The sequence below is a fragment of the Rhinolophus hipposideros genome, assembly GCF_964194185.1.
Source record: "Rhinolophus hipposideros genome assembly, chromosome: 20".
Taxonomy (NCBI): domain Eukaryota; kingdom Metazoa; phylum Chordata; class Mammalia; order Chiroptera; family Rhinolophidae; genus Rhinolophus; species Rhinolophus hipposideros.
This window is the reverse complement of record NC_138066.1, coordinates 51,766,513-51,786,894: the sequence shown is the minus strand read 5'-3', so window position 1 is coordinate 51,786,894 and position 20,382 is coordinate 51,766,513. Positions and strand designations below refer to the sequence as shown.

At 53.7% G+C, this 20,382-nt stretch overlaps 1 protein-coding gene across 6 annotated transcripts in view; it reads left to right on the top strand.

Moving 5' to 3' along the window:
* The window catches only part of TBC1D16 (TBC1 domain family member 16), a 70,633-nt gene that overhangs the window by 11,019 nt on the left and 39,232 nt on the right, over positions 1–20,382 (top strand). For 2 of the 6 annotated variants that reach the window (XM_081029086.1, XM_081029084.1), the window contains exons 2-3: positions 2,243–2,482; positions 3,884–4,478. The exons of 2 other annotated variants lie outside the window; for them this stretch is intronic. In XM_081029086.1, the coding sequence (XP_080885212.1) occupies positions 2,305–2,482; positions 3,884–4,478 (773 nt within the window). In that variant the 5' untranslated portion in view covers positions 2,243–2,304. Of the gene's footprint in view, positions 1–2,242; positions 2,483–3,883; positions 4,479–10,721; positions 10,821–20,382 lie in introns of those variants that run through there. 2 more of the 6 variants (XM_081029085.1, XM_081029087.1) reach the window with 2 other exon arrangements.

Here is a 20,382-nt window from a genome sequence, read left to right as displayed (position 1 = left end):
AAATTATCCTATGGAAATAGTGAGGCTACAGATAGAGATTTGTGTATAAAAATGCAGTTTATTATTTAAATAACCACTCTGGGGAAACCAAATATCAGGTGATGGTGGCTGGTTGAAGAATGAGGCGTCCATGTAATATATACACACAGCTATGCCTATGAAGGGGAGGGTTGATATTTTGAATTTTTTAATTTGTGTATAACAGGTGTATTAGTTTTCTGTGATTGCTATAACAAAGCACTACAGACTGGGCAGCTCCAACAACAGAAATTACTGTCTCCAAGTTCTGGAGTCCGTATGTCTGAGATCAAGGAGGCAGCAGGTTGGTTCCTTCTGAGGCTGTGAGGGGAGGGGGGTCTGTTCAGGCCCCTCTCTTTGGCTTATCGACAGCCATGTTCATATATTTGTGGATAGGTGTCTTGTGTCCAAATCTCCTCGTTTTAAAGGACACTAGTCATTCACATTGGATGAGGGCCTACCTGTGACCTAATTTGAACTTGATGATCTCTGTAAAGACCTATCTCCAAATAAGGTCCCTTTCTGAGGTCTGGGAGGTTAGGACTCCAACATATGAAGGGCGGGGGAAAGAGAGACACTTCAACTCTTACCACGTGGGAAAATATATTTGTGAGATGACTGAAAGCACGTATGACATAATCCCAGTGACTGGGTTTTCTTGTTTTGTTTTTTTGTTTGTTTTTTGTTTTTAAAGAAAAGCACAGAAGATAGTGGAAAATGCAGAAATATTTTCAGACTGTGTGATTTCAGGGACATGGTCTTTTTTAATACTTCGGAGCACATTTCGTAATATTTTTTAAAAAAAGCTTTAAAAACTAGGTCAAGGATTGTTCACTTTTAGTTTGACAGAGACCAGAAGTTGGGAACCAGGTTTCAATTGGATGAAATAGGCCCACAAATGAACAAATACATGTAGAAAATAGATGAGAATTGTCTGAAGAGAGTCTGTACTTGGCTAATGTTTAACAGACATGCCCTGACTTACCCAAAGGTTCTGTCTCCCCCGAACCATCTGGGTGGGGGTAGGGCCAGGACTCTGCAAGGAGGACAAAGGTCTCCTGTTCCAGGCTCTTCTGCTCACTCAGTGATGCCGGCTGCCCTGAGCCTGTTTCCTCATTTGCAAAACTGCACTTCTTTTCTGGGATGTAACTTACAGAGTTGCAGTGACCCTCCCAGCCGATGACACCTGGGGAAATGCCATATTGCGAAAACTTGTATTTTGGAGTCCCCTTTGAAACTTCCAGCATGTTCTTTGGATTATCCTCAATGGTGGCAAACTGTCTTCACATAAAGATGCTTTGGTTTGGGGAATCAGCTGAGTTTGCAGCCCAGCCTGGCGGGCATGGCAATTAAAGAGAGTAATACCATCTGAGACTCTAGAAGAGGTGGGGCCCCCACTGCCTGACCCCACCCTGCCCACCCCAGGCCACCAGCCACGGTGGGCCACTGAGCACCTGGGACTGGCTGCTCGGAACTGAGATGTGCTTAAGCGCCAAATATACATCAGATTTGGGAGACTTAAAGAATGTAAAACAGCCCGCTCATCAATGATTTTTTTGTCATACTGATTACATGCCGAAATGGCACTCTTTGGGAGCAAATGGGCTAAGCAAAAATATAATTCATTCCCCTCACTTCTTTTTACTTTTTAAAAACGTGGCTAGTAGGATATTGGAAATTGCGTGGGTGGCCTTGCGAGTCTTCAGGGCCGCGCTGGTCTAGAAAAGAGGTTCGTGTTGTTGTCTGGCTCGTTAACTGACCTCGTAATTCTTGACGAATTCTTGAATTTTAAAAATATTCCAGACACTGGAATCATCGTTAGAATAGGGATAGAGCTTTTGCGGATGATTAATTGGAAACAACGTCGTGTATTTTTGATGTGTGTGGTTTTCTTTTTATTTAAGTTTTGTAACTTGGATGTCATATGCAACCTGGGAGGGAGGTGATGTTAGTGGCATGTAGTGGGTGGAAACCTGGGATGCTGGATAATATTCTACAGTGCACAGGACAGTCCCCTACCAGTCAGGCAGATTGGCCCCAAATGTCGCCTCAGCTAAGGACCCAGCTTGCCCGCCGTGTGGCCTTGTGCTCACAGGACCTGTTTGGTCGTAACCAGCGTCCGTTTTAAGCACATGGGTGGAAGGCAAGACACGGCCCCGAGACACCCGGCCAAGAACGTGACGTTGGGCCTCAGGCATGTATGTCCTCTCTGCTCCTCCCCCAGGCAGGTGTGGACGAGCCCCGCCTGGGCCGCAGTGCTCAGAGGATGGGAACACTCCCCCAGCGATGTCTCTGGGCCGCCTCCTTCGGCGGGCCTCCTCCAAAGCCTCAGACCTCCTGACCCTCAACACGGGTGGGGGCAGTGGGCCCCCCTCTGTCCTGGATGGAGAGATCATCTACTCCAAGAACAATGTCTGCGTGCACCCTCCAGAGGGGCTGCAAGGGCTGGGGGAGCACCACCCAGGTGAGCCTGGAGGGCGGGGCCTGGGGTCAGGGGACTGGGGTCAGGGGCCTGGAGGGGGGGACTGGGGTCAGGCTGGGGAGGGGCAGGCCTGGGTCAGGGGCCTGGAGGTGGGGGCCTGGGGTCAGGGGCCTGGAAGGCGGGGCCTGGGGTCAGGGGCCTGAGGGGGAACTAGGGTTCCAGGCCTGGGAGAGGAAAGACTGGGGTCCCGGGCCGGAGGTGACCTCACTGGCCTCTCTAATTACAAAGCCCCAGCTATGGAAGGCTCCTGCCTCACTTCCCCATGTGCCTTCTCCTGGACCCAGTGCACACCTAACCAAACGGCCAATTCTGTGGATCTGGGGGGCGAGGGGTTCTGGGCCGGGGTCTAAGGGTGTTACGTTTTCTGGGTATAAAACAAAAGAGCCGTGGTGGCCTGAGGAGAGCTCCGTGGTGCAGTCCTGTTGTGATGGAAAGCGAGGGAGAGAGGGGCCAGAGATCTCTGCTCTCTTCCTGGTCCCAAAGCCATGTGACCTCACCAGCCGTTACCTGTCACCCTTGGGCACAACTGGCTGATAGCCCCTGAGTTTCCCCCTCTTTTGGAAACAGGAGCTATGCTAAGAGATTTGGGGTGGGACCAGAGCCCTGAGGGATGTAAGGTGCCCAGCTGCTGCCCAAGGGGGCTTTTCAGGACAGAGACCAGTAGGCCTGGGGACCTGGTGCGATAGGCCCAGGAATCAGGACGTCTGGAATGGCAGCTGCTTTAGTAGGAAATGCCACCATCCCCCCAACTGAGCCTTCAGGAGCCCAGAGAGCCCACCCACTCCTCTGCCTTGGAGAAACCACCCTTTGTCCTTTTCAGCAGTTCAGTGTGTGACATTGAAAGGTGACCCCTTTTTCTAAAAAGCTGCATTATAGAAGAAATGCTACGAGGGCTGAGGCCAACTGGAAAAGGCCCAACACCAGCCACTCGTCTTGGATCTGTTCTTCTCGTGAAATAGTATAAAGTCTGCAGCCTGCATTCCTGTACCAGTGCTGTGAGCCCAGGTCCTGGGCTTGCCCAGACGGAGAGGCTGACCGCAGACAGGAAAACTCTGGGGCCACCAGACAGTGGACGAATAGAGTGGGGCTGGGAAAGAGAAGAGGGCTCCCATGCTAGGAAAAGCCCATGACAGGCCATTGCTGGGGGGCCCGGTGCCCCCTGGATCTGCTAAGTGTGTGGCTTAGCGAATGCCCACAGCTTTCATTCATCCCAAGCTTGACTGTGTCCTTGGGTGTGTTTTGCTTAGGGCCAGGCTGTGTGTGAAGCCCCACTAGTCTGCAGAGCCCCACGATTTTACTCGCCCGGGTGTGGTCTCTGCGAGAAGCCGGCCCACGGCTCTGCATGCGAGGCCCTCCCTAAGCGCCGTGCTCTGCCCCTCACAGGGTACCTGTGCTTGTACATGGAGAAGGACGAGCTACTGGGGGCCACGCTCATCCTCGCGTGGGTCCCCAACTCTCGCATCCAGAGGCAGGACGAGGAGGCACTGCGTTACATCACCCCCGAGAGCTCCCCCGTGCGCAAGGCCCCCCGCCCGCGGGGCCGGCGAGCCCAGAGCTCAGGGGGCCCCCTCCAGCCCTCCCCCACGGAGCCAAGGCCCACCCTGATCCCCAGAGATGAGGACATCCTGGTGGTGGCCCAGAGCCTCCAGGACGCCGTACGTGTCAGCCCCTCGCCCGAGGACAGGGAGAAACTGCCCCAGGGCCTGGGGATGAACGGCCCCCTCCCGGCCTCACAGCCCGCCCACAGCGACTCTGGGATCTTGTCCACCGTCAGCTCGCAGGATGGGACGGAGGAGGGGCGGGAGCCGCGGCCCGAGGCCGGTGAGGAGGAGGGCTCCCTGGAGCTGTCGGCCGGCGGCGTGAGCAGGGACAGCTCCTTTGACTCGGACTCGGACGCCTTCTCCTCACCCTTCTGCCTGTCTCCCATCAGTGCCGCCCTGGTGGACAGCGGCTCCGTGTTCCTGGAGAGCGAGAGTGGGTGAGTCCCTGATTCAGATCCTGGGCTCTCTGCTGGGCATGATGGGGAGCAGCCACGTGTGTCCCCAGCTCTGCTGGCTGAGTGCTGAGGACACCCGAGAGGACTGTGCCTGCAGTGGGCCTGATGGGGGTTGGTTGGCATTGCCGCCACACCGCATCCTTGGGGTCCTCGGGGTCTCACAGAGGTGGACGAGCACAAGGCTCGTGGACAGAGCAGCCAGGGCCAGTGCAGGATGGGCCACCTCTGGCCTCTGCACTCCTCCCTGTGCTCTGGCTATGGTCATCACTCTCATTAGATTTCTAGGCAAACAGCAGTGACAATGGCGTAAGCATTGACGTTAGTGAGCCTGGCACGTGCCAAGCATAGATGGTTCGAGCACTGTGTGGGCACCAGGTGTGACCATGGGTTACTTATTTTTATGCTCACAGCCACCCCAAACCCTGTGAGGGAGGTCCTAATATCACCCCCTGTGTATAGAAGGGGAGATTAAGGCTCAGAGAGGTTAAGGAACTTGCCAGAAGTTACCCAGCTAGTACACTAGCTGAGAGGGATTTGAACCCAGCTGGTTCTACACCAGGCCTGGAGAACATAAGGTCACTCGGGACCCATGTAAGCCCGGGAGCAAGGGAACAGGGTATAGGGACAAGGGGCGCTGTGCTGGCCTCAGCAGGAAGGAATTTGAGATGGAGTCTTTCTGATATGTCCCCTCAGTAAGACATGGTCTATTAAAGCCCAAGGGTGAAATGATAGCATCTGTTTCGAGTACCAGAGAGCGCACATAAAGGGGGCAGTCAGCTGTGACCCAGGACTCCAGGTGCCGATGAGGCTCGCTGAGCTGTGTGATGTTTCCAGCCAGGGAACCAGAACCAGGCCGGGAATGAAATTCAAGCCCCTGCTGGGGTCCTGCGGGTGGGGCTTAGAGCACCCCCTGGTGGTGCCACATTGCCAGCTCAGTGATACCTGTGTGTGTGCTGCACCCCCAGAGTACAGCTAGAGGGGCAGGTGTCCAGCACCCCCAGGGCCCAGGTGGAGGGAAAGGTGTCCGAGCTCTTGTCTTCACTCTTCCCTGGACAGGTGGCAGGCCTGGCATAGTGCTTGTGGCTGAGGTCTTAGTGGTAGAACCAGAATCAGGGCCTGGCCTGCTCAGCTTTAGTTAGCAGCCTGATTGCATAAGGAGCTTGGATTTGGGGGTTGGGGGACCTGCTTGGTGTGAGCCTGGGCAAGCCCCTGAGCTTCTAGGAGCCTCTGTTTCCTTGTTTGTAAGATAGGACAGTAATACTCGTTTTATGGGATTGCCCAGAAAGTTCAGTCCTGGCCCCTCCTCTTTCTCTCTGTTCCTCGGTGGTTGGTTCTCCACTCCGGCAGCCCAGTAAGACCCCCCATCCTCCAGGGGACCTTTTACACAATCCTGATGGCCAGGAAATTCCAACAGTTGTGGAGCAGTGGTGCGCACCCAGCCAATTCTGCCCCCAGGGCATGTGTGGCAATGTCAGCAGATATTTTGTCACAACTGAGGGCGGGGGCACTACTACTGGCATCCAGGGGCTAGAGGCCAGAGATGGTGCTACATGCCCCCCAATGATGTGGTGCGGCTGAGAACACTTCCTAGAGCTTCTAATGGCCTCAGACAGACCGGGACCCTGGAGGAGCGAAATCACTTGGTTTGTTTTGTTTTAATTGTGGTGAAATACACATAACAAAAATTTGCTGACGCAGTAACCATTTTAAATGGCCTAATTCAGCGGAATTCGGTGCATTCACTATGTTGTGCAACCACCACCTCTATCTAGTTCCAAAATGTGTCCCATATTCATTTGCAGTCGCTCCCCACTCCCCCTCCCCAGCCCCTGGCAACCACCTGTCTGCTATCTGTCTCTGTGGATTTGCCTGTCCTGGACACTTCATTATCAATGGGGATCACACGTAGGTGGCCCTGTGTCAGCTTCTGTCACTCAGCGTATCGTCCTCAGGCCCATCCGTGTCATAGCATGTGTCGGTCTTCCTTTTCAAGGCTGACTTCTAGTCCAGGTGATTCTACCCTCAGTTGAACTTGAGAGCCCCACTCTGCTCCACATGCAGACCCCTGAGCTAACGCTGGGGGGCGCCTCTCAGGTAGGGAGTGGAAGTTGGTGTCCTGTTATCCGACTTCCTGTGGTACTGCTTTGGGGAGCATATCTCCTTAACCTTCCAGATCCCCGACCCACCCAGTGTAGTTTAAGGGTCATCTGTCTATTCAGAGCTGCTCCACAGACCTGGGTGCTCTGAATCCTGGGTGATCCCTCCCTCGCCGTGGGGCCCCAGCTACTCCGCGTGGCTGCTCTTCTGGCCATTTCGGCACACTGGATCCTGGCACACCAGATCCAGACGCAGCCTGCATGGCAGATTGCTGGGAGCTTAAAGAAAATGCAGATAATGGATTCCGAAAGGGCCTGAGGCAGAACCTAGAATTTGCATGTTTTTCCATGGGTGATTTTGCTGTTAACTGGATTTAGGCTCTGGGTAGTCACCACAGCCCACGTTTACTTGCTTCTTCTTGCCAACTGTGGGGGTCTTGTGTCCCCCACCATATTGGACATGCTAGAAGCCAAGATGGAGCTCCTCTGCTCCCTCCCACCCCCCACAGCGCCCGCACGTTGATGGGACTGGAAATCCCAGACTAAAAGGCCACTAGTCCTGGACTCCATAGAACAGGAACTCCCAACCCCGCCGTTTATGAAAATGCCCTGGGCAGCTTTGAAAAATCTTGATGTCCAGGCCACACCCAGACCAAGGGAACCAGGATCGCTGGGAGTGGGGCCCAGGCATGGACAGTGTTTGAGTTCCGCAGAGGTTCTAGGGTGTAGATGGGGTGGAGAACCCCTGCTGTGAGAGGGCCCCAAGGGAGAGGGGCGTAGTCCTTGGTCCTCAGGCAGAGAAGGAATCTGGGCCAAAGTCCTGGAGTTCAGGCATCCGGCTGGGTAGACACCGCTCGGGGCTTGGCTTTGAGGATGTGCATGCGCCCTTAGCTACCCTTAAAGCAAAGGCTCCTAGTTGAACTGGGAATTGGGTTCCCAGGAGGGGAGAAGACAGGCTGGCTCACGGGATCCCTCTAGTGGCAGAACCTAAGAACTACACATGGAGCTGGAGTGTGCCTAGAGATAGGCTAGGAGGCAGAGCAGCCCCCCACCTGAGAGCCCCCAAACATTTTGTTATGTGGCAGGTGGTTCCCAGATGGGCTGAGTGGTCAGAAATGGCACTGTTCGTTCGTGTGGGGTATAGTTGGGCAGGGCCTGGTCCCTAGGTGGTAAGGCCACCTGACATACACTGCCCAGCCCCCAGTTCTTTGATGGACAGAAATCTCTAAATGATTGTTCAAGGCCTGTTGGGGATAGGTGGACAAGGAGAGCTGCTGCCGCCGACTCACCCTCACGGACGCTCCTCCCACCGAGGTCTGAGTTCTCAACCAGGGTTTGCTTCTGAGCCTCCTGGTCTGGCCCCTTCCATGGTTAGAAATCAAGGCTTTGGATTGGGGTGAAGGTGAGCATGACCGGGCAAGAGCAGTGCCCAACCTGTCATTCGTTGTTGTCCTGAAAGGCACCCAGTAGAGTCTCAAGGTCCATGAGGGTGTAATATAAGGGGACCCCCACCCACTGCTGTGGGGACCCCCGTGTGGTATGTCAGTTGGCCCCGCCCATGGGAAGTGCATTGGCCATGGGAACTGAAATGTAGCTCCTACCCCTAAATCAACGTGTCTCTTCTGGAACTCGTCCTAAGAAATCATCTAAATTATAGAAATCAAACATTCGCATGAAGATGTTCGTTGTGGTATTCTTTATAAAGGAAGAAAAAAAGGGAAAGACCTAAATAGCTAACAGTAGAGGACATAAATCAATTACGGTTCATCTACAAGACCAAGGTTTTCACTGGGACCCGGGAGCCCCCCGGAAACCCTAGGCCACCTTTTGTATGTGTGCTCATGGGAGTGCATTTTCCTGAGGAGGGGGCACCATGCCACTTCCCAAAGGGCCTGTGACTCCCGTACTGCCAGGTGGAAGAACGTGCGGTGTTTATCAAGGCTGTCAGCAACAGGAAATTGATAGTGTATCAAAACCGGAGCGGGTGGCAGACTGTGTGCACGTTCTGATTGAAATCTATGCAGAGGCCAGCGGCGTGAAGGCGGCCGGCAGGCCACGCGGGTGCTGCCCGCCCAGGGGGAGGTCTGCTAGGTCTGCACCTTCCCTGGCGGCAGCACCGGCTTCATACAGCTCAGGGACACCTGAAATGTGGTGACTGGGACACTGAATTTTTCATTTTCCATTATACTGATTAATACGAATGAAAATAGCACGTGTGGCCTCTATTTCACAGCATAGGTGGGAAGGAAGATTTGCCAATATGTTAGGATGGTGTGATGATGAGTAAGTTTTTTTTCTTTTCTCAATTTTCAAAAATGTTATACTGTGGTTATAATAATCTTACGATGAAAACAAGTTTTTAAAATAGTTAGCCAGTTAATCCCCTGCACAGTGCCCACCAGCTTACCTTTGCCTGCTGTCTGGCATACTTGTTAATGAAAAAGCCCCCTAGGCCTACGGGAGGTCCTTCCAAGGAAACTGATGCTAATGACCTGCCACCCTGAGTCCCCAGAGCTTGTCTTCGCTGCCCCTCTGCCGCAGGGTGAACGTATGCTTCATTTCCTCTCATAGGAGCCTCTTGTCTTTGCTTCTGTGCGTTCCAAGTGAAGGGTGGCGTGCGGGCTTACAGAGCCGACTGGGTGGGCGTGCCATGCAGGGCCTCTCCCTGGCTTCATTGGCGCAGTGGTCCAGCCAGCTCACACACGGGTCCAAGAGAGCCAGGCGCAGCCCCAGGGGCGCATGGCCCACCGGCCATCGGGGTCCTGCTCAGATGCCCACCGCCTCTCCAACCTTTCCTCTCACCCTTCTCCCGTGTACACTGCATTTCCCACAGCCGTTCCTCCAGCTGGAACGCTCTCCTTGTACTGCTGAAGCCCCAGCCGACCTTCAGGGTTCTTCTCCGTGACCCCTGCGTGTTCCCGCGGCCCGTTCCCACCGCCCATTCCCGCAGCCCATTCCCGCAGCCCATTCCCACGGCCCATTCCTGCAGCCCCCTGTGTGTCTCACTCGGGTGGCTTTTAAAATGCACTGCCCTGCGCTGCTGCTTGTTCATGAGACTTACCGTCTGGACCAGTGCCGCCCAGTAGAACTTTCTGTGGCGATGGACCCATCCAGTGCCGTAGCCACCAGCCACGTGTGGCCATTGGGCCTCAGAAATGTCGCTACTGCAACTGAGCAACTGGATTTTTTATTTGATTCATTTTCAACGAATGTAAATTTCAATAGTCACCTGTGGGAGGGGCTTCCTGTGGACAGCGCAGGCCCAGATGGGACAGTCCTGTGAGGAGCTTCCTGGCACAGAGCAGGCCCTCAAAAAAGGGAAAGGACGGGAACAAGGGAACAGGTGCCTCCCGCCCACCCCTGCCCCAGGGTGGCTGGTTTCACAGGGGGTGGCAGGAGGGCTCAGGTTACTGTGCAGCCACCACAAGCCAGTGGGGAGGGAGAGTCACTGCCTGGGGGCCTCCCCGCAGGGCATGCGAGGCTGAAATAAATGGACTCTGAGGTGCCTCCTGCCCGGAGGAGGACAAGGCTCAATGACACCAGGGGATCAGCCTGCAAGGTTGAGTTATTAATACTGATCGTCCTCACTGGTGTCCCAGCCCCGCTCCTCCCCTGCAGGGGGACAGAAAGGAGGTGCTCTGGGGACAATCCCAGCTCTGAGAAGGATCCACATTAGTGAGCTAGCCAGGTCCAAGCGCCCCGAAGTGTCGTTGCCAGACAGCTGTCACGAGGGACCGTGGAGGCCAGCAGGGTCACCGAAAGCCTGCTGAGGGCAGCGGTGTGACACCACCAAATCCTTAGTCGCTTCATAAATAGTCTCGCTGTCCTTTTCTGTCCAACCATCTCAAACATCTCAGGGCAGCAGGACGGGGGAGTGTGGAGAAATTCTGCCAGAACGGGAGAGCTGAAATAAGCAGCAGCGGGACGGGGGACTGGGTGTAGGGGGGTGTCCAGGGGCAGCAGCTGCCACCCAGGAAAGGAGGGTAGCAGTCTGTGTGACCAGTCGGGAACAGGATGTGTGGCGTGAGCGAGTCCTGGAGAGACAGGATACGGAGTATCAGGAATTGGTGAGGGGTCGTGTGGCGCAAGCGAGGAGTGCATCCCCCTCCCCTCCACATTTCAGGAAGACAGCTCAGCTCAGTGGAGGACCAGCCCCGGGAACACCTCCCTCGCCCCTCCTGGGCCCCCCGCAGCAGCCTGGCAGCCAGGAAGCTGGCAGCTTCCAAAGGTCTGTTGTTTGGGTTTGTTTGTGCTTCCGTAACCGGGAGCTGACATTTATTTCTTTAAAACACCCCATCTCCACCACCCTGCAATCTGCTCTGAGCTTCGTTAAGACTCATTTTGCCGTATGTTTCCACAGCACGCGGCAGGCTCCGTGCCGGAATCTCTCCCTCCCATTCACGTCCCCCCCAGTCAAGGTGGCTGTCAGCAGCTGCTATCCACTACCCCGTCCCCGTGCCTGAGGGGTGGTCCAGGGGTCTAAAGGCAGCTGCTCCAGGAAGGGCAGCGGCAGGTCTGAGCCCTGCAGACTGGTCTGCAGTCTCCAGGCATCAGCCTGGGAGCCTCACTGCCCAGCCAGGAAGCCAGGCAATGCCCAGGGCCTGGGTCAGCCCTTCACTGCCTGCCATCAGCCCTCGGAGCTCATCACCAGGCGGCAGCCGCCACTGGCTCCAAGAGCTTGGAGGGGCTGCCAAAGAATTCAGGCTGGGTCTCGACAGTGCCCAGTCCTTTGACGTATGACTCTGGTGGCTGTTGGCTCCCACTTGTGCTGTCTGGGGAGGGAAGGGACAGGCCCCATGGATCCAACAGGGCAAAGAGCCTGACAAGCTCTGTGGTCACACACCCAGATGGGAACCTGAGCCCCACCGTGATCCCTAGGGCAAGATCTTAGCAAAGTGTTTAACCTCTCTGTGCCTCAGTTTCCTCATCTGTGACATGGGACTGTTGTGAGGATTAAGTGACAGTACCCTATATGAGATTGTCATGGTGGCTACATGCCATTTCACATTTGTCTAGACCCATAGAATGTATAACACAGAGTGAGCCCTCATGGAAACTATGGACGTCAGTTATTGATAATAATGTATTCATATTAGTTCATCAATTATAACAAACGTAGTATGCTAATACACGATATTTAGGAGAAACCGTGTGTGTATGGAGGGCGTTATCCAGGAACTCTCTGTATCTTCTGCTCAATTTTTCTGTAAACCTGAACCTCTTCTAAAAAATGAAGCCTTAAAAATATATATTCTTAGCTCATGAGCTGAACAAAGACAGAAGTCACCTGGATTGTGCTCACTCCTGTTCTAAGCCAGCACCATCCCAGAGAAATGTAACGTGGGCCACATACGGGATTTCAAATTTTTTAGCAGTCACGTCTTTAGAAACTTTATTTCTAAATAACTATAGTCACAAGTTGCAAAAGATGTACAAGGAGGTCCCATGAGCCTTCAGCCAGCCGCCCCATTGGCAACAGTCTGCATAAAACCAGGATATATCCCAACCCAGGCAGTCCAGGGGGGTGCCGCCCACAGGTCCCCCCGGTTTTACAAGCTTCCGTCTGTGTGTACAATGGGCCCTTCACACGTTCTGAATCTGCAGATTTAACCAAGTGTGGATCAGAAATATTTTATGGGGGGAAAAGGTTACATTGTTGCTGATGAGTGCTATGTAGTTGGGCCACCGATGGCTACGTCTGCACGGATCATGTACAGACTTTTTCCTGTCATTGTTGCGCAAACAATACAGTATAACAACTGTTTGCATAGCATTTATGTTGTGTTAGGCATTATAAGTAACGTAGAGTTGATTTAAAGTATACAGAAGAATATGTGTAGGTCCTATGCAAATACTACCATTTTCTGTGACAGACTTGAGCATCCAAAGATTTTGGTATCCGCAGGGCTCCTTGAACCAACCCCTCGTGGATGCTAAGGGACAACTGTACGTGTGTATGTGCGGTTGTGTCACATGTGTAGCTTTGTGTTACCACCACCCAAATCAATATACAGACTGTTTTATTGCCACATGGCTCCCATTCGCTGCCGCTACCGTTCCAGTCGTTTCTAACTCTCTGCCCCTACTTAACCCTTGGCAGCCACTACTCTATGAGCTCTGACAATTAAGTTTGCAAAGTTGTTGCAACAATGTTGCTAACTTTTTTTTGATATCAGAGGGATTATTCATTATGAATTTGTACCAACTAGACAAACAGTTAACCAAGTTTACTATTTGGAAGTGCTGAAAAGGCTGCTTGAAAAAGTTAGACAACCTGAACTTTTCTCCAACAATCCATGGCCCCCAATGACTTCTTTCTTCACCCGAAGAGAAAGGAAATATTGAAAAGGAGAGATTTTGATGACATTCAGGACATCAGGGGTAATACGATGACAGCTCTGATGGCCATTCCAGAAAAAGAGTTCCAAAACTGCTTTGAAGGGTGGACTAGGCACGGGCATCGGTGCATAGCTTCCCAAGGGGAGGACTTCAAAGGTGACCGTAGTGATATTCAGCAATGAGGTGTGGAGCACTTTTTCTAGGATGAGTTTATGGGCTTAATTGTCTGACCTCATATTCTCCATCTCTGCAAGAATTTTATATAAATGGAATCACACACTAGGTAACCTTTGAGACTGGCCTTTTCGTTTAGCCTAATTCCCCATCCAAGTGGTTGTGCATGCCAGCAGTGTACGCTCTCTCGTTGCTGCGTAGTATTCCTGGTGTGTGGGGACTAGGGTTTCCAGGCAGGAATTCCGCCCTTTCTCAGGAACTTTTTTCGCTTTCCTGTTCCTGAATCCTGAGATATAAAGTGTTCTGTTCTCCACAATGAATCGTTTCCACAAAGTGACAGCCTATACTACCAACCACCTGGGTTCAAGGAGCCGATTTTCCCGATTTCCTGAGCAACTTTTCTTGGGACTCGGGAATGGAAAAGCGTAAAGAATTCCTGAGAACGGGCAGGAATTCCCGCCCGGAAACCCTAGCGACAAATAGGAAAAATGTCTAAGATACATTGTGAGGAGTATGTTTATTTCCCATTGTGGGTATGACTGGGTTCAAGGAACCGATTTCCCCAATTTCCCAACCAACTTTTCTCGGGATTCGGGAAGGGGAAAGCGAAAGAAATTCCTGAGAACCGGCAGGAATTCCCACCTGGAAACCCCAGCATGGACCAGTGTATTTAACTGTCTCCCCATGCGAGCACATTAATAGGTTGCTTCCAGTTTGGGGCATTTCCGAATAAAGCTGCTGTGAACATTCTTGTACAGGTATTTGTCTGAACATAGTTTTCATGTCTCTGGGATGAACTCCCAGCAGTGTAATCACTGGTTCATGTGTATGAATTGCATGTTTAGTTTTGAGAGAAATTGCCAAACTTTTCCAGAGTCTCTGTGCCATCTTATTGCCACGCGCGACATAGGAGTGATCTGCTTTCTCTGAATCTTCAGCAGCATTTGGTGTGGTCACTGTTGTGTCTCTGGGTTTTCTTGGCCATCCCGGCATGTGTGTGGTGCCTCCTCTTTGTGGTTTTAACTGGCATTTTCCTAATTTCCCTAGTGATGGGGAGCATCTTTTCCTGGATTTGCCATCCGTACTTCCTCTGTGGTAAACTGTCTCTTCGTGGTTTTTTTTGCCCATGTTCGAACTGAGCTTTTCTTTTGAACTGTCAAATTTTTTGAGGGTTCTTTATATACTCTAGATACTCATCTTTTGTCAGATAAATGATGTACAAGTATTTCTCCCAGTCTATAGTTATCTTTTCTTCCTCCTAACAGGGTCTTTCACAAAGCAAAAGGGTTTCATTTTGGCGATGTCCGGTTTATCCGTTTTTCCTCTTGCTTTTGGTGTTACGACTAAGAATTCCTCGCCTGGTCCTGGGTCCCAAAGATGATCTCCTCTGTGATTTTCCCCAAAGTTTTCCAGTTTTATATTCACATCCATGATTCGTTTGGAGTTCCTGTTGGCGTAAGGAGTGAGGCTGAGGTCAAAGTTTTTCTTCGTGTCTCGGGGTGTCCGTTGCCCCACACCCGTTGTGGAGCAGGCTGTCCCTGCATTGAATTACTTTTGCACTTTGGCCAAAAATCAGTTGCGGGGCATATTTGTGTGGGGCTAATAGGCACATTTCTAAAAGGAAAAGAAGAGACATGTGAATTTAATTGTAATAATTACCTACATACCTAAAATGCCATTTCAACATGCGATTGATATAAAAAGTTGTTGATGGGAGACATCTTCCATTCTACCTTTGAACAAAATCTCAGGATCCTGCGTGTACTTCACCCCTAGAACTCATCTTCTGTCAAGTGTGTGATGCCACGTGTGGCTCGAGACTAGCTCAGGTCTGTGCAGGTTGGTGTCTGTTTCCTTTTTTTTTTTCCCTCCCGTCAGCCCTTTCTCCTGGTCTCCCCTCTTCCTTTGTCCTTGATTGGTTGGGGGGCTTCTAGGAGGAGGTCAGGAGAGTGTTCTGCTGCCCTGACCCCTGCCTGGCTCTGAGCAGGGACTCCTGGAGTCACTGGCCAACTGTGACAAGGAAGCAGATTCCAAAGAGATGGCTGGTGGGTCTCCTTGATATCATGCTATTGTTAACGCCCTCCGAAGACTTGGCAGCCCTTTAAAGCTGCCTCTTTCTATTAGCTCTGTAGTGACAGGGAGGAAATCAGTGCACCAACCCACCTGAGTGGGAAAGTAGGAAGCTCAGGGGTGGTGTTCCCTGGGGATTGGTACCCTGGCTGTAGGGGATGTCGGAACACTGGGAAATGAAACTGTTGCGGCCTTTCCCACTCCGCACACAAACCACGACGGCCCCTCTGGGGGCCCTTGATGCAATCCTCGATGACTGTTGCACGGGGGCTAGGGGGGTGTTCTCCAGGGGGCTGTGCTGCTCTGATGGCAGAGTCCTGGGAGCAGGAAGCCAGTGGCACCCACCTCCCCCACCCCGCCTTTTCATCAGGCAGCCCTGGCGGACGCTCTGCAGGGCCTCAGGTCCACGTGACCTTCCGAGAGCTCTGAGCATGAGGTCACAGAGGCAGTGACGTGGCAGCACGTCCCAGGTGAGACGAGCACTGTGCGTCTGGGGCCGATGCCTGGCTGTTGCAATGTAACCCAATACCTGATGAAATCCGCCCTAAAGTTGGGGGTGGCTGGCAAGTGACTTTTATCTTTTGATCCAACCGCTCAGTATCTGCTTCTGTTTGTCTGGGTATTCATTCCCAGCAGAGTAAACACAACGGGTGTTTTCACTTAGTCTTTTCATTCAACTCAGCCCATGTTCCCTAAACACCTGTGATGTACAGGGGACCAGGGGCTCTGGGGAGCCCCTCCACCTGCATTCAGAATTGCATCCTTGCTTTAGGGAATCCGTTTGGGGCACCTGGAAATACGGTTTCCCCGGGGATCTAAGGCCGCTGAAGACCCCTGTCATACCAGTCGCCCCTAACCGCCGACCGTTTACAAGCCGAGGACCGAGGACCTCGTGTCAGCAGGTGGCCTAGAGAAAACCCCTGACCTCCCTTAGCTGCATGTGGTGGCACAGATGTCCCCAAGTGTGGTGACCTTGGAGCCAAAACCCTGCTCGCCTCCCAGCTCTGCCCAGCCATGTATGTACCCTGACCAGTCATGACCTTCATCGCCCCACTTTCTCCTCTGCGTGATGAGACACTGACCGTGTGTGCCCACGAGACCGTCACGAGGCATGGCCCCAAGCACACGCGAGGTCCTGAGATCCATGCCTAGGCACCGCCTCCTCCCCTTCTCGTCCTTGAGTCGCCAGGAGAGGGGACATTGAGACCGGCCTGAGGGCTTCGATGGGCAAACCTCACCTCTGTTACATTTTGTTTGATGTTTTCCAAAGTGGGGTGCAAACCCTCTAGAGAAGGGAGGCCTGTGGGGCCAGAAAGGGCTATAGGAGGGAGGTGCCTGCCAAAGCCGGAGTAATGAGGGAGTAAGAAGTTGGAGAGGAAATGTTCTGGAAGGAGCGAGAGTGGCTGTTGTGGGTCCTGGGAGGAGGAGACCTGCACACCTTGGCATGGGGAGGGGAAAGGGACTTGGGACACCGTGGGGGACGGGGGTAGATGTGGCCTCTCACAGGAGCCCCAGGGCTGGCGGTCACAGGGGCCCTGTGGATGGTGGAGGCATCGGGGTCTGTCTGCTTCGGTAAATATTTAAACACAGGGAGGATTATTTTTGGTAGCTACAGTCTCTCTCTGGGCCTGGCCAGCTGCCGGGCAAGGTGTCGAGTGACAGCAGGCTCACTGCACGCTCCCACTGTACCTGCATGTTTGAAGTTCCAACAGCCATGATCCCAGTGGGGTCATGGTCTCCCATTTTGGAGGAGCATGGACAGACAGAGGCTCCAAGGCTGTCACCTTCAGGGTAATGTCACCTGCAGGGTAGGACCAACATGACAAATGTGGGTCTCACGTCTCAGAAGTTTCCCTGATGGTAGTTGAAAGTGACAGTTCCTTGAGCTTCCAAACCGCAGGCAGTGAAGGGTAGGGCCAGAAGCTGGCGGGGCACCCTGGGGAGGTCTCCCGCTCCACCAGCCCTACCTGGGGTGAAAGGGCGCATTGTGTGCCCGCAGTGCAGTGGGGCATGCAGAGAGGAGTCTTTGTTGGGTCCACCAGGCAGACGTGCGGAGGCGCCTGCTTCCCGGGCAGGTGTGGCCCTCAGCCGCCTGGGCGTGGACGCAGGGCGCCGAGGTCCAACGGGCGCTCTCTGCGGAGTGATGGCCCATTTCCTGCGGCCCCAGAGTCAGGTCTGTGGGCGTCACAACCCTGCCACTTCCCCTGCAATCTATACCCCTTTGATCTCCTTTTTCCTGGAGGTGGCACTTTCCCAAGGAGGGATCTCCCCGTGCCCAGCAGATGGCAGGCTTCCCCCAGCTCAGCCAGGGGTGTCCACTGCCCACAGCGCCGCCCACTGTGCCTCCCCCCACCCCGGCTGCTAAGGGCCAAAGGAACCCCGAGAAGGAGGTTCTGCTGCCCCTGGTGGCCCACCTGTCTTCCCTCACCTCTCTTGCCTCCTCCCAAGCTGGGTTTCTTTTCTGAGCCAGGACGTGAATTGGCGAGGGCCTAAAGCATGGCCAGTTATAAAGGCTGGCTGGGTATGTGCTGTTGGGGAGGGTGACACATGCTTCTATCCCAGGCAGGCTTCCTGGGGTGTGACTTTCGGTCTCTGATCCAGGTGTCTGGTGGGGGGAGAGTTGCCCGAATGACTGCCCCTCCCCCCCCCTTGTGCCAACCACAGCCTCCCCAGAGATCAGAGGGGTCCTAGACAGGCTTGGCCTCTGGCCCCAGTGCACCCAGCTGATGTTAAACCCAGGAATGGAGGGATGGTCGGCCAGACGCAGCCAGACACACAGACACCGCCTGCTTCCTGTCCTTCTCGAGCTCCCTGTGTGGATGCGCTGACTCCTAGGACAGCCCGGCTGAGTCTCAGGGGTAGCCTTGTCTGGAGTGTACTTGGCTGGACCCCTACTTTAAAACAAAATTGTTCTTGTTATTATATAGGTAGGGAATACATGGTCACTACAGAAGTGTTTGAAGTAAAGAGAAGGTACCCCAAAGAATTGAGAGCAGGGATTCAAACCGATGTGTGTGCACCCACATTCCTGGCAGCAGTATTCACAATAGCTAAGAGGTGGCAGCAACCCGAGTGGGTGGATGGGTGGATGGATGGATGGAATATTACTCAGCCTTAAAAAGGATGGAAATTCTGACACCTGCTGCAACGTGAGGACGTTATGCTTAGGGAAGTAAGCCAGTCACAAAAAGACACATACCGTGTGATTCCGCTTATGTGAAGCACCTGAAATAATCAGATTGAGAGAGGCAGGAAGAAGAAGGGAGGTTGCCAGGGGCTGGGGGGGAGGGGCAGTGAGTGTTTAATGGGGACAGTTTCAGTTTGGGAAGATGAGGGTTCTGGAGAAGGATGGTGGTGACGGCTGCATGACAGTGTGAATGTGCCTCATGCCACTGAATTAAAACACTTAAACGTGGTTAAAATGGCAAACTTCATGTTATGTGTATTTTACCACAATAGAAAAAAGAGAGGGGAAAAAGAAATTGAGGTCACCAGGGTAAGTGGGGCTGTGAGAAACCGCCTTGGGTGGATGTCCTTCCAGCTTTTGAGAACCTGCTTTTTCGGATTAGGTCCAGTAAGCCTGTGTACCTTGTCCCCGCTCCAACAGTCAGACGCCGATGCCATCCAGACTGCTGGCTGTGACAGCCCTCAGCCTCTCACCTCTGCCCAAGCTGGAAGGAAAGGCTTGCACGGCAGCTGTGGCACCACGGCGGGGGGCTGACCGTGGCCTGGGCTCCCACCACCCAGTCTCCTCCCACTGGCCGGGTGTCCGAGACTGGTTGCCACACATGGCTCCTTGCAGGACTGACGCCTGCTCTCACATTCAAATCCAAAGCAGCTGAAAGTGAACTCTAGAGTGAGGCCCTGAAAACTCATTCTTCCCAGAGACGCTGATGGTGAGAGAACCCGGAGGGAGCTCTCAGAGCCTTGTCAGGATTAGACCCAGAGACATCATTCTGCTGGCATTTTCCACACTTAGAAAAATAGATTCTCCCATTGTCTTCTGGGAACTAGGAAACGTGGGTGCGCCGTGCTGGGTGTGGGTGGTGGGCCTGTTGCTGAAGGCAGGGCACCCGTGGGCCTGGGCCTGGTTCCAGAGCACGACCCCCAAGGCCCTGGCTCCTGCAGGAAGGTGGGGATGGGCCAGGGCAGCTTGACCTGCCGTCTGCGGCCAATGCTGGGATCCAGGAGAGGGGGCATCAGGGAGGGGCTGGCTAGGTGCACCAGGGACCCGCCCCACCCCCAGGAATCCTTTTCAATGACCTATGATGAGATTGGGTATGGCCAGCACCTTCTTGTAGCCTTAGCACTGGTTTTTCTATTTTAATGAAGTTTCTAGAGTCTTCCTGGCATGTGGCATGGCAAGCAATGGGCACCCAGCTCGTAGGACCTGGGCTGGGAAAATGGCCTGCTTCCCAGTTCCCGCCTCCTGTTAGCGTGCTGGACATCATCACTCAGCCACACTGCAGGGCCATGGCCAGGGGCCCTTGCCTTTGCACAAAGCAGCAAGGGAATGGGGGTCCATACCGGGGTGGTCGTCTCCAGGCCAAAGTCCCACTGCCCTGGAGGGCATGCCTGCCTTTTCACAGGCTCCCAGATGCACAGTCCAGGGGCCCAGAAAGAGCTAAAACACACCTGACCTTTGAGTTTGGCAGGGGGAGGATGGGTGGGGGAAAGGGGGCAGGGCTCCGGCAAAGATGGGCCTCAGGCTGTCCCCCGGGCCGCTGTCTGGGGTCATGTTCACGGGATGGCCCAGCTGGAGCCCTCCCCCCCAGCTCTAATGACTCAGCACCTGTCCCCTCTGCTGTGACAGGGCCAGGGTGCCTGTGGAGACTTGCCTGGCTGCCGTGATGCAAGCGGCCCCACCCACGCAGAGAGAAGCCTTTAGAACAATTCTGAGCTCAGCAAAAGCCCTTAACCATGCGAGTATGGGGCAGAGGCAGACAACTAGTGCTTGTGAGGGCTTTCTCCATGGCAGGCAGAAATTCAGGTCTTTTCATCCTTGTAATAACCCAGTGCTGTGTTTATTTTGGGACCTCTCTCACTCAGACAAGGCTCAGAGCAGAAAGGTGACCTGCTCCAGGCTGGCCGGCAGAGTTCAGCCCCACCTGCTCACTAAGCCTGGAGGTAACTGGTTAAGGATGCTCTAGGCCTTTGACCCCGATAAGCAGTGAGAACCCAGGAGCAGGCCCTGCGAGACTCGGCTG